The sequence below is a fragment of the Heterodontus francisci genome, chromosome 24 (assembly GCF_036365525.1).
Source record: "Heterodontus francisci isolate sHetFra1 chromosome 24, sHetFra1.hap1, whole genome shotgun sequence".
NCBI classification, from domain to species: domain Eukaryota; kingdom Metazoa; phylum Chordata; class Chondrichthyes; order Heterodontiformes; family Heterodontidae; genus Heterodontus; species Heterodontus francisci.
The window spans coordinates 77,172,516-77,185,118 of NC_090394.1; the positions used below are offsets into that span (position 1 = coordinate 77,172,516).

The following is a 12,603-nucleotide window of genomic DNA, read 5'->3' on the forward strand; positions in this document are numbered from 1 at the left end:
AGTCAGAAGCTAGGGGGGAGGGGACAGGGGTTCAGAAGGTGGGGGATGGGGGGAATAGGAGAGACAGGGGGTCAGATTGTGGGCGGGGGGGAAGGAGAGAGGTATGGTGGGGTCGGAAGCTTGGGGGGGGGGGAGGGGAGGGGAGGGGAGGGGGGTTGGGGTTTTGGGGTCAGAAGCTGGTGGGGGGGGAGGGGGAAAGGGAGGTGGTGGGGAGGGGGAAAGGGAGGTGGGGGGGGGGGGAAGGGAGGTGGTGGGGGGGGGGGGAAAGGGAGGTGGTGGGGGGGGGGGGAAAGGGAGGTGGTGGGGGGGGGGGAAGGGAGGTGGTGGGGGGGGGGAAAGGGAGGTGGTGGGGGGGGGGGGAAAGGGAGGTGGTGGGGGGGGGGGGAAAGGGAGGTGGTGGGGGGGGGGGGGAAAGGGAGGTGGTGGGGGGGGGGGAAAGGGAGGTGGTGGGGGGGGGGGGAAAGGGAGGTGGTGGGGGGGGGGGAAAGGGAGGTGGTGGGGGGGGGGGGGAAAGGGAGGTGGTGGGGGGGGGGGGGAAAGGGAGGTGGTGGGGGGGGGGAAAGGGAGGTGGTGGGGGGGGGGAAAGGGAGGTGGTGGGGGGGGGGGAAAGGAGGTGGTGGGGGGGGGGAAAGGGAGGTGGTGGGGGGGGGGAAAGGGAGGTGGTGGGGGGGGGGAAAGGGAGGTGGTGGGGGGGGGGGAAAGGGAGGTGGTGGGGGGGGGGGAAAGGGAGGTGGTGGGGGGGGGGGAAAGGGAGGTGGTGGGGGGGGGGGAAGGGAGGTGGTGGGGGGGGGGGAAGGGAGGTGGTGGGGGGGGGGGGAAGGGAGGTGGTGGGGGGGGGGGAAGGGAGGTGGTTGGGGGGGGGGAAGGGAGGTGGTTGGGGGGGGGGAAGGGAGGTGGTGGGGGGGGGAAAGGGAGGTGGTGGGGGGGGGGGGGGAAAGGGAGGTGGTGGGGGGGGAAAGGGAGGTGGTGGGGGGGGGAAAGGGAGGTGGTGGGGGGGGGGGGAAAGGGAGGTGGTGGGGGGGGGGAAAGGGAGGTGGTGGGGGGGGAAGGGAGGTGGTGGGGGGGGGGGAAAGGGAGGTGGTGGGGGGGGGAAGGGAGGTGGTGGGGGGGGGAAGGGAGGTGGTGGGGGGGGAGTCAGAAGCTAGGGGGGAGGGGACAGGGGTTCAGAAGGTGGGGGATGGGGGAATAGGAGAGACAGGGGGTCAGATTGTGGGCGGGGGGGAAGGAGAGAGGTATGGTGGGGTCGGAAGCTTGGGGGGGGGGACGGGGGGGGGACGGGGGGGGGGACGGGGGGGGGGACGGGGGGGGACGGGGGGGGGACGGGGGGGGACGGGGGGGGGACGGGGGGGGCGGGGAAGGCGGGGGGGACGGGGGGCGGGGAAGGCGGGGGGGGACGGGGGGCGGGGAAGGCGGGGGGGGACGGGGGGCGGGAAGGCGGGGGGGGACGGGGGGCGGGGAAGGCGGGGGGGGGACGGGGGGCGGGGAAGGCGGGGGGGGACGGGGGCGGGGAAGGCGGGGGGGGACGGGGGGCGGGGAAGGCGGGGGGGGACGGGGGGCGGGGAAGGCGGGGGGGGACGGGGGGCGGGGAAGGCGGGGGGGGACGGGGGCGGGGAAGGCGGGGGGGGACGGGGAAGGCGGGGAAGGCGGGGGGGGACGGGGAAGGCGGGGGGGGACGGGGGGCGGGGAAGGCGGGGGGGGACGGGGGGCGGGGAAGGCGGGGGGGGGGACGGGGGACGGGGAAGGCGGGGGGGGGGCGGGGAAGGCGGGGGGGGCGGGGGGGCGGGGAAGGCGGGGGGGGACGGGGGGGCGGGGAAGGCGCAGGGGGGACGGGGGGGCGGGGAAGGCGCAGGGGGGACGGGGGGGCGGGGAAGGCGGGGGGGCGGGGAGGAGGGGGGGACGGGGGGCGGGGAAGGCGGGGGGGACGGGGGGCGGGGAAGGCGGGGGGACGGGGGGCGGGGAAGGCGGGGGGGACGGGGGGCGGGGAAGGCGGGGGGGACGGGGGGCGGGGAAGGCGGGGGGGACGGGGGCGGGGAAGGCGGGGGGGACGGGGGGCGGGAAGGCGGGGGGGACGGGGGGCGGGGAAGGCGGGGGGACGGGGGGCGGGGAAGGCGGGGGGGACGGGGGGCGGGGAAGGGGGGGGGGACGGGGGCGGGGAAGGCGGGGGGGACGGGGGGCGGGGAAGGCGGGGGGGACGGGGGGCGGGGAAGGCGGGGGGGGACGGGGGGCGGGGAAGGCGGGGGGGACGGGGGGCGGGGAAGGCGGGGGGGGACGGGGGGCGGGGAAGGCGGGGGGGGACGGGGGGCGGGGAAGGCGGGGGGGGACGGGGGGCGGGGAAGGCGGGGGGGGACGGGGGGCGGGGAAGGCGGGGGGGGACGGGGGGCGGGGAAGGCGGGGGGGGACGGGGGGCGGGGAAGGCGGGGGGGGACGGGGGGCGGGGAAGGCGGGGGGGGACGGGGGGCGGGGAAGGCGGGGGGGGACGGGGGGCGGGGAAGGCGGGGGGGGACGGGGGGCGGGGAAGGCGGGGGGGGACGGGGGGCGGGGAAGGCGGGGGGGGGGACGGGGGGCGGGGAAGGCGGGGGGGGACGGGGGGCGGGGAAGGCGGGGGGGTCGGAGGAGGTGCCCAGCCTCACCCCACCTGCCCTCTCCCCACGCCTGCATTAGGAGTTATCTGCAGAGAAGCAAAACATTTGTCAGCAGGGGAGCAGCTCGGGCAGGCTCCCTCCCACAGCCGGGATAGAGGCGACAGGGCGAGGCTGTGCAGGGAGGGAACACCCGCTCAGATAGGCCGCACTCACCATGGTTGTGTTGCGATGACCTCCCCGTCCGGCTCATACTCCGAGCATCCAGAGCAGTCTCTTTAACCGAGCGACGGCGGGAGGTGGGCGGCTATCCGTCGCTGCGTCTCCGTGTTTTGGGCCTAGTCACCAGGCCTCCCCCGCGCCATTTCCGCCGCCGGTCCAGGATCCGGTTCCGCCCATCGCGGGAGTGGGCCGGCTCAGACCGGATTGCGCTGGATTCCAGCGCGCCCCTCCATTGGCTGCCTGGCTGCGTGCCTACTGATTGGCTGGTTGGATAGGAACGTGATGCTGGATTGGTCGAATGGGGACTGGGTAGAATGCCAGCCTCTGATTGGTTAGTAGCTCAGGATCAGCTGACCAGTCACGTGAGACACTGTATCACATGGTGTTGCTCTTTAAAGGGCTGCAGTTTTTAAAATGTCTGTTTAATTTCACAGAGTTTGTTGTAACATTTTTGAAGAGGTGACTAAAATAATGGACAGGGGAAAGTCTCTGTGTCCAAGAAGTGTGAAGTGACAGATATTGTGTGGAAGAATGAGGAGAAGCAATAAAGGGTACAGTTCTAAAGGGGGTGCAGGAACCTGGGGGTAAATGTGCACAACTCATGGACGGTGGCAGGACAGGTTGAGAAAGTGGTTAATAATGAGATAAAAACAAGAAATGCTGGAACGTCTCAGCAGGTCTGGCAGCATCTGTGGAAAGAGAAGCAGAGTTAACGTTTCGGGTCAGTGACCCTTCTTCGGAATAATGAGTTAATAATGAGATCCTGGGCTTTAAAATTAGAGGTCTGGAGTGCAAAAGCAAGGATGCTATGATAAACCTTTATAAAACATCGCTTTGGCCTCAACTGGTGTATTGTGTCCAATTCTGGGCACCACACTTTAGGCAGGATGTGAAGAATTTAGAGAGGGTGCAGAAAAGATTCACAAGAATGGTTCCAAGGATGAGCGACTTGAGTTACGTGAATAGATTGGAGAAGCTGGGGCTGTTCTCCTTAGTGAAGAGAACGTTGAGAAGAGATTTGACAAATGTGTTCAAAATCATGACTGGTCTAGACAGAGTAGTTAAAGAGAAACTGTTCCCATTGGCAGAAGAGTCAAGAATCAGAGGACACTGAGTTAAAGTGCTTGGGAAAAGAACCGAAGACATGAGGAAAAATGTTTTTACGCAGCGAGTGGTTAGGATTTGGAATGCACTGCCTGAGAGTGTGGTGGAAGTACGTTCAATCGTGGCTTTCAGAAGGGAATTGGATAAGGATCTAAAGAGAAAATTTGCAGGGCTATTACCAAAGGGTGGAAGAGTGGGATGAGCAGAGTTGCTCTTGCAAAGCACTAGCACAGACATGATGGGCCAAATGGCTTCCTTCTGTGCTGTAAATCCTTATTTATATGGACTTCCAGAAAACATTTGATAAAGTCCCTCAAAAGAGACTGTTCGCTAAAGTTGAAGCTCATCGAATGGAGGACAAATTATTGATCTGGTCAGGAAATTGGCTGAGCAGCAGGAGACAGAGAGGAGGGATAATGGACAGGTACTCCAATTGGCAGAATGTAACTAGTGGTGTCCCACAAGGACCTGTGTTGGGGCCTCAACTATTCACTATTTATTAATGACTTAGATGATGGGATAGAAAGCCACATATCCAAATTCCGATGATACAAAGATAGGCAGCATTGTAAGCAGTGCAGATGAAAGCATAAAATTACAAAAGCATATTGATAGATTAAGTGAATGGACAAACCTGAGGCAAATGGTTTCAAAGTGGGCATCTGTGAGGTCATTCACTTTGGACCTAGAAAGAATAGAACAGGGCACATTCTAAATGGTGAAAAGCTAGAAACAGTGGAGGTCCAAAGGTGTTTTTTTAACTCTTTCACAGGATGTGGACATCACTGGCAAGGCCAGCATTTATTGTGGTTTTTTTTAGAATTAGAACATTACAGCGCAGTACAGGCCCTTCGGCCCTCGATGTTGCGCCGACCTGTGAAACCATCTGACCTACACTATTCCATTTTCATCCATATGTCTATCCAATGACCACTTAAATGCCCTTAAAGTTGGCGAGTCTACTACTGCTGCAGGCAGGTGCAAATGTGGGCATCGCTGGCCAGGCCAGCATTTATTGCCCATCCCTAATTACCCTTGAGAAGGTGGTGGTGAGCTGCCTTCTTGTGCTGCTGCAGTGCATGTTGGGTCGGTACACCCACAGTGCTGTTGGGAAGGGAGTTCCAGGATTTTGACCCAGCGACAGTGAAGGAACGGCGATATAGTTCCAAGTCAGGATGGTGTGTGACTTGGAGGGGAACTTGCAAGTGGTGGTGTTCCCATGCGACTGCTGCCCTTGTCCTTCTAGGTGGTAGAGGTCGCGGGTTTGGAAGGTGCTGTCTAAGGAGCCTTGGGGCATTGTTGCAGTGCATCTTGTAGATGGTACACACTGCTGCCACTGTGCATTGGTGGTAGATAGAGTGAATGTTAGTGGATGGGGTGCTAATCAAGCGGGCTGCTTTGTCCTCGATAGTGTCGAGCTTCTTGAGTGTTGTTGGAGCTGCACCCATCCAGGCAAGTGGAGAATATTCCATCACACTCTTGACTTGTGCCTTGTAGATGGTGGACAGGCTTTGGGGAGTCAGGAGGTGAGTTACTAGCCGCAGGATTCCTAGTCTCTGACCTGCTCTAGTAGCCACTGTATTTATATGGCTACACCAGTTCAGTTTCTGGTCAATGGTAACCCCCAGGATGTTGATAGTGGGGGATTCAGCGATGGTAATGCTGTTGAATGTCAAGGGGAGATGGTTAGATTCTCTTTTGTTGGAGATGGTCATCTTCTGGCACTTGTGTGGTGCAAATGTTACTTGCCACTTATCAGTCTTGCTGCATTTCTACATGGACTGCTTCAGCATCTGAGGAGTCGTGAATGGTGCTGAACATTGTGCAATCATCAGCAAACATCCCCACTTCTGACCTTATGATTAAAGGAAGGTCATTGTTGAAGCAGCTGAAGATGGTTGGTCCTGGTTAGATCCCACCTGGAGTTACCGTGAGCAGTTCTGGGCACCACCTCTTCAGAAGGATATAATGGCCTTGGAGGAAATGCAGTGTAGGTTCCCCAGAATGATACCTGGACTCCAAGAGTTAAATTACATGAAGAGATTTCACAAACTAGGGTTGGATTTCCTGGAATTTAGAAGGTTAAGGGGTAATTTGATCAAAGTTTTCAAGATATTAAGTGGAACTGATAGGGTAGATAGAGAAACTATTTCTGCTCATTGAAGAGTCTAGGGTATAGTCTGAAAATTAAAGCCAGACCTTTCAGGAGTGAAATTCATAGAATCATAGAATGGTTACAGCACAGAAGGAGACCATTCAGCCTGTCGTGTCCATGCTGGCTCTCTGCAAGAATAACTCGCCTCGTTCCAGTCCCCCCCATTTCCCCATGGCCCTGCAAATTTTTTCTCTTCAAATTATGAAACACTCCTCCACACAGAATGGTAGAAGTTTGGAACTCTCTCCCGCAAACAGCAATTGATGCTGGATCAACTGTTAATTTTAAGTCTGAGATTGAGAGATTTTTGTTCGCCAAAGGTGCTGGAAATACTCAGCAGGTCTGGCAGCATCTGTGGAGAGAGAAGCAGAGTTAACGTTTCAGGTCTGTGACCTTTCATCAGAACTGGAGAGTTTTCTGCTGATTCCCATTGACTTCAGTTTTGCTCGGGCTCCTTGATGCCATACTCGGTCAAATGCTGCCTTGATGTCAAGGGCAGTCACTGTCACCTCATCTCTTGAGTTCAGCTCTTTGGTCCATGTTTGAACCAAGGCTGTAATGAGGTCAGGAGCTGAGTGGCCCTGGCGGAACCCAAACAACATCCGTGAACAGGTTATTGCTAAGCAAGTGCTGCTTCATAGCACTGTCAACAATCCCTCCCATCACTTTGATTAGATTAGTTTAGAGATACAGCACTGAAACAGGCCCTTCGGCCCACCGAGTCTGTGCCGAACATCAACCACCCATTTATACTAATCCTACACTAATCCCATATTCCTACCAAACATCCCCACCTGTCCCTATATTTCCCTACCACCTACCTATACTAGTGACAATTTATAATGGCCAATTTACCTATCAACCTACAAGTCTTTTGACTTTGCTGGTGATCAGGGTAGACTGATAGGGTGGTAATTGGCCGGATTGAATTTGTCCTGCTTTTTGTGGACAGGACATACCTGGGCAATTGTCCACATTGTTGGGGTAGATGCCAGTGTTGTAGCTGTACTGGAACAATGTGACTAGGGGAACGGCTAGTTCTCAAGCACAAGTCTTCAACACTGCAACTAGGATATTGTCTGAGCTCATAGCCTTTGCAGTATCCAGTGCCTTCAGCCGTTTCTTGATATCCTGTGGAGTGAATTGGATTGGCTGAAGACTGGCATCTGTGATGCTGGGGACCTCAGGAGGAGGCTGAGATGGATCATCCACTCGGCACTTCTGTCTGAAGTTGTTTGCAAACGCTTCAGCCTTATCTTTTGCATGCACATTGACAGCCCTGCCATCATTGAGGATGGGAATGCTGGATCTGTGCTGAATCTATCCCATTTAGCCTGGTGCTAGTGCCACACAACACAATGGAGGGCGTCCTCAGTGTGAAAATGTGACCTCGTCTCACAAGGAGACGAAGGACTGTGCAGCCATCACTCCTACCAATATGGTCATGAACAGATGCATCTGGGACAAATAGATTGGTGAGAGCGAGCGCAAGTAAGATTTTCCCCATGTGTTGATTCTCCTACCACCTACTGCAGGCCCAGCCTGGCAGAGATGCTGAATACTTAGTCAGTAGTAGTGCTACTGACCCACTGTTAGTGATGAACATTGAAGTCCCCCACCCAGAGTACATTCTGTGTCCTTGCTACCCTCAGTGCTTTTTCCAAGTGGTGTTCAACATGAAGCAGCACTGATTCATTAATTGAGGGAGGGCGGTAGGTGGTAATCAGCAGGAGGTTTCCTTGCCCATGTTTGACCTGATGCCATGAAACTTCATGGGGTCTGGAGTCAATGTTGAGGACTCTCTGGGCCACTCTCTTCTGACTATATACCACTCTTCTGCCACCTCTGGTGAGTCTGTCTTGCTGGTGGGACAGAACAGACCCAGGGATGGTGATGGAGGTGTCTGAGACATCAGTTTGATAAGGTTCCCCACGGTAGGCTATTGCAGAAAATACGGAAGTATGGGGTTGAAGGTGATTTAGAGCTTTGGATCAGAAATTGGCTAGCTGAAAGAAGACAGAGGGTGGTGGTTGATGGCAAATGTTCATGCTGGAGTTTAGTTACTAGTGGTGTTCTGCAAGGATCTGTTTTGGGGCCACTGCTGTTTGTCATTTTCATAAATGACCTGGATGATGGTGTAGAAGGGTGGGTTAGTAAATTTGCGGATGACACGAAGGTCGGTGGAGTTGTGGATAGTGCTGAAGGATGTTGTAGGGTACAGAGGGACATAGATAGGCTGCAGAGCTGGGCTGAGAGATGGCAAATGGAGTTTAATGCGGAAAAGTGTGAGGTGATTCACTTTGGAAGGAGTAACAGGAATGCAGAGTACTGGGCTAATGGGAAGATTCTTGGTAGTGTAGATGAGCAGAGAGATCTTGGTGTCCAGGTGCATAAATCCCTGAAGGTTGCTACCCAGGTTAATAGGGCTGTTAAGAAGGCATATGGTGTGTTAGCTTTTATTAGTAGGGGGATCGAGTTTCGGAGCCACGAGGTCATGCTGCAGCTGTACAAAACTCTGGTGAGGCCGCACCTGGAGTATTGCGTGCAGTTCTGGTCACCGCATTATAGGAAGGATGTGGAAGCTTTGGAAAGGGTGCAGAGGAGATTTACTAGGATGTTGCCTGGTATGGAGGGAAGGTCTTACGAGGAAAGGCTGAGGGACTTGAGGTTGTTTTCGTTGGAGAGAAGGAGGAGGAGAGGTGACTTAATAGAGACATATAAGATAATCAGAGGATTAGATAGGGTGGATAGTGAGAGTCTTTTTCCTCGGATGGTGATGGCAAACACGAGGGGACATAGCTTTAAGTTGAGGGGTGATAGATATAGGACAGATGTCAGAGGTAGTTTCTTTACTCAGAGAGTAGTAGGGGCGTGGAACGCCCTGCCTGCAACAGTAGTAGACTCACCAACTTTAAGGGCATTTAAGTGGTCATTGGATAGATATATGGATGAAAATGGAATAGTGTAGGTCAGATGGTTTCACAGGTCGGCGCAACATCGAGGGCTGAAGGGCCTGTACTGCGCTGTAATGTTCTAAAAAAAAAAGGTATTAAAGGATGTGGGGCAGAAGTGGGGATATGGAGTTAGGTTGTAGATCACCCATGATCTCACTGAATGGCAGAACTGCTTCACGGAGCTAAGTGAACTACTCCTGTTTCTAGTTCCGAAGAAGGGTCACTGACCCGAAACATTAACTCTGCTTCTCTTTCCACAGATGCTGCCAGACCTGCTGAGTGGTTCCAGCATTTCTTGTTTTTATTCCTGTTCCTATGTTTCTGTTACAACTGTGATTACACTTCAAAAGTACTTTATTGGCTGTCAGGAACTTCGGCACATTCTGTGTCATGATAGGCTCTATAGAAATGTGAGTCCTATCTTTTTATTTAGCCCATGGTGCCTGAGCCAGTTCTATAAAACAGCTATCCACCAAGTCCCTGTCTTTTTGTACAGCCTTGTACATTTTTATTTTTCAAATACTTATCCCCTTCCCTTTTAAAAGCTATTATGGATTCTGTTAGCCCCATTGTTTCTAATAGTGCCTTCTAACATCCTAACAACCCTCTATGTAACAAAAAAATTCTCCTAACCTCCAGCTTTGTTCATATGGCCTTGATCTTAAATGTATGTCCTCTACTTACTGATTCTCTAATGAATGGCAAGAGTTTTTCCCTTTTACCCTTCAGATCTATAGCAACATTAAGAATAAGTGGAGGCTATTCAGCTCCTTGAGCTTGCTTTGTCATTCAATTAGAACATGACTGGTCTGTACTTCAACTCCATTTACCCATCTTTGATATCCTTATCTAACAGCACTTTCACCATGTCAGAAGGTCATATAGTAATTCCTATCTTCCTGTGCTACATCGATCTGGTTTGTCTCTTGCTGAGATGGACTGGCTCGGCATTCAGTCTCTGCCTTTCCTGAGTCCTCCACAATTGCAAGTCGTTGCTAGTTCGTTCTTGTATCTTTCCTCTAGTTTATTACATCTACACAATAGATCCAGTTTTATGGCAGAGCACTCCCAACAGCTGGAGGCACAAATCAGGAAAATTGACCCTTATGTTTCTTATACCTCAAAAATCTTGGAAGAGTCTGTCACTCTAGAATTGGCCTTTATAGCCACTCCAGGCGCTGCTCCACAAACCACTGACCGTCTCCAGGCGCTTACCCATTGTCTCTCGAGACAAGGAGGCCAAAGAAGAAGAAGAAAAAAAGATCTCAAAAATTATATTCTCGATTAACAGGTCAGAACACTGATTATCGTACATCACTAATTCAGAATTTGTTTTTAATCTTAACATAGAAAGCACTTTTAATTCTTTGCTATGTTTGTTGTAATGGGATCTTGGTACCTGATTGCCAATCTCAAGAGGGTTCTTGTTACAATCAGTCTATGTTGTCATTCAGAATCACTGTCTTCAGGATTTGATTGCTCTCTGCTTGATCAGTGTTGAAAAGTCACTTGATCAGGTCCTGCATAGGTTTGTTGATAAAGTTAAGGCACACAGTATTAAAGAGAGTGCAGCAGCAAGAAAGAAGGATCTGCATTTATATAGCACCTTTCATGACCTCAGGATCCCAAAGCACTTCACAGCCAATCATTGTTGCAATGTCGTAACATAGCAACCAATTTGCACACAGCAAGCTCCCAGAAACTGCAATGTGATAATGAGCAGTTCATTTGTTTTAGTGATGTTAGTTGAGGGATAAATATCGGCCAGGACTCCGGAGAGAACCCCCCCTGCTCTTCTTTGAACAGTGCCATGGGATATTTCACGTTTTACAGATTAGTCAAGTCTGGAGGTGATAAAGGCACAGGTGAGGGTTTGAGCAACACTGGGGCTGCACCAGGGACGGAGACTGGAAGGAGGCAGTCTTTGTGATGGACAGCATGTGGGGTTGAAGTTCAGCTCTGGGTCAAGGGCAGCAATATGTGAACATTCTTGATAGTGCAGCCTGAGATGGTGAGCAGGGAGGGAGATGGAATTAAAGGAACTGGGCAGCACAATGGCTCTGGTATTCCCGATGTTTAGTTGGAAGAAATTGCAGCTCTTCCAGAACTGGATTTTGGGATGGGATTGGGCAGCAGATGTTTGGATCAGATTCTGGATGGTGGGAGGCTGACAGGAGAGCTTTGTGTGTGTCCTTAGACTCCATTAATGATGAACCGAGAAACATTTTTGAGATTCTGACTCTTCCTGATGCTGCCATTATTTTGCAGACATACAAGAAGTTCACCATCCATCCATTAGTGTGGGGCATCTTAAGATGGAAATGCCAAACCTGTGTCTCCTGTAAAGCTCAGTTCAGCTGATTCCCGTCCTCTGTGTCAGCTGAGAGAATTCATTACTGCTGGTACAGCTGTCTTTGGGGTGATTATAATCACATCCAGACTCCTTGTCAGTTTAAATCAAGTCAATGGTGAGCTGGCCCAGGCAAACACACACAGCCAATCATGGAGCAGTCACTCCAGGAAGTGAATGTAATCAACCCAAGTTTCAATACAGCAAGTCACAAACGCAACTGCCCAATAGGTAAAAATGTGGCTCCCACAAATAACCTAGTCAGGTACAAACTGGTCTGATACTGCATCTGGGGCTAAAGGGTTAATTTATAAGAGGTTATACAGAAGGGCATTACCCCTGAAATAATCAAGAGTGCCAAGCCTGCTATACTTTCAGCACTATATGAACTGCTTTGCCTGTGCTGGGACGAGGGAGCAGTACCACAGGACATGTGCGATGCCAATATCATCGCCCTCTATAAGAACAAGGGTGACCGTGGTGACTGCAACAACTACCGTGGAATTTCCCTGCTCAGCATAGTGGGGAAAGTCTTCGCTCGAGTTGCTTTAAACAGGCTCCAGAAGCTGGCTGAGCGCGTCTACCCTGAGGCACAGTGTGGCTTTCGAGCAGAGAGATCCACCATTGACATGCTGTTCTCCCTTCGTCAGATACAGGAGAAATGCCGCGAACAACAGATGCCCCTCTACGTTGCTTTCATTGATCTCACCAAAGCCTTTGACCTTGTCAGCAGACGTGGTCTCTTCAGACTACTAGAAAAGATCGGATGTCCACCAAAGCTACTAAGTATCATCACCTCATTCCATGACAATATGAAAGGCACAATTCAGCATAGCGGTGCCTCATCAGACCCCTTTCCTATCCTGAGTGGCGTGAAACAGGGCTGTGTTCTCCCACCTACACTGTTTGGGATCTTCTTCTCCCTGCTGCTCTCACATGCGTTCAAGTCTTCAGAAGAAGGAATTTTCCTCCACACAAGATCAGGGGGCAGGTTGTTAAACCTTGCCCGTCTAAGAGCGAAGACAAAAGTACGGAAGGTCCTCATCAGGGTACTCCTCTTTGCTGACGATGCTGCATTAACATCTCACACTGAAGAGTGCCTGCAGAGTCTCATCGACAGGTTTGCGGCTGCCTCCAACGAATTTGCCCTAACCATCAGCCTCAAGAAAACAAACATCATGGGACAGGACGTCAGAAATGCTCCATCCATCAATATCGGTGACCACGCTCTGGAAGTGG

At 53.5% G+C, this 12,603-nt stretch overlaps 2 protein-coding genes across 4 annotated transcripts in view; one reads left to right on the forward strand and one right to left on the reverse strand.

Moving 5' to 3' along the window:
• Nucleotides 1-3,002, reverse strand: part of xpo6 (exportin 6) — a 127,933-nt gene extending 124,931 nt beyond the window's left edge. For all 3 annotated transcript variants that reach the window (XM_068056695.1, XM_068056696.1, XM_068056694.1), the window contains exon 1: nucleotides 2,796-3,002. In XM_068056695.1, coding sequence (XP_067912796.1) covers nucleotides 2,796-2,798 — 3 coding nt within the window. In that variant the 5' untranslated portion in view covers nucleotides 2,799-3,002. The remainder of the gene's footprint in view (nucleotides 1-2,795) is intronic.
• Nucleotides 3,003-9,814: 6,812 nt separating this feature from the next.
• The window catches only part of LOC137383628 (serine/threonine-protein kinase SBK1-like), a 37,456-nt gene continuing 34,667 nt past the window's right edge, over nucleotides 9,815-12,603 (forward strand). Inside the window, exons 1-3 of the mRNA XM_068056782.1 lie at nucleotides 9,815-9,931; nucleotides 10,181-10,305; nucleotides 10,821-10,879. Of these exons, the coding sequence (XP_067912883.1) occupies nucleotides 9,815-9,931; nucleotides 10,181-10,305; nucleotides 10,821-10,879 (301 nt within the window). The remainder of the gene's footprint in view (nucleotides 9,932-10,180; nucleotides 10,306-10,820; nucleotides 10,880-12,603) is intronic.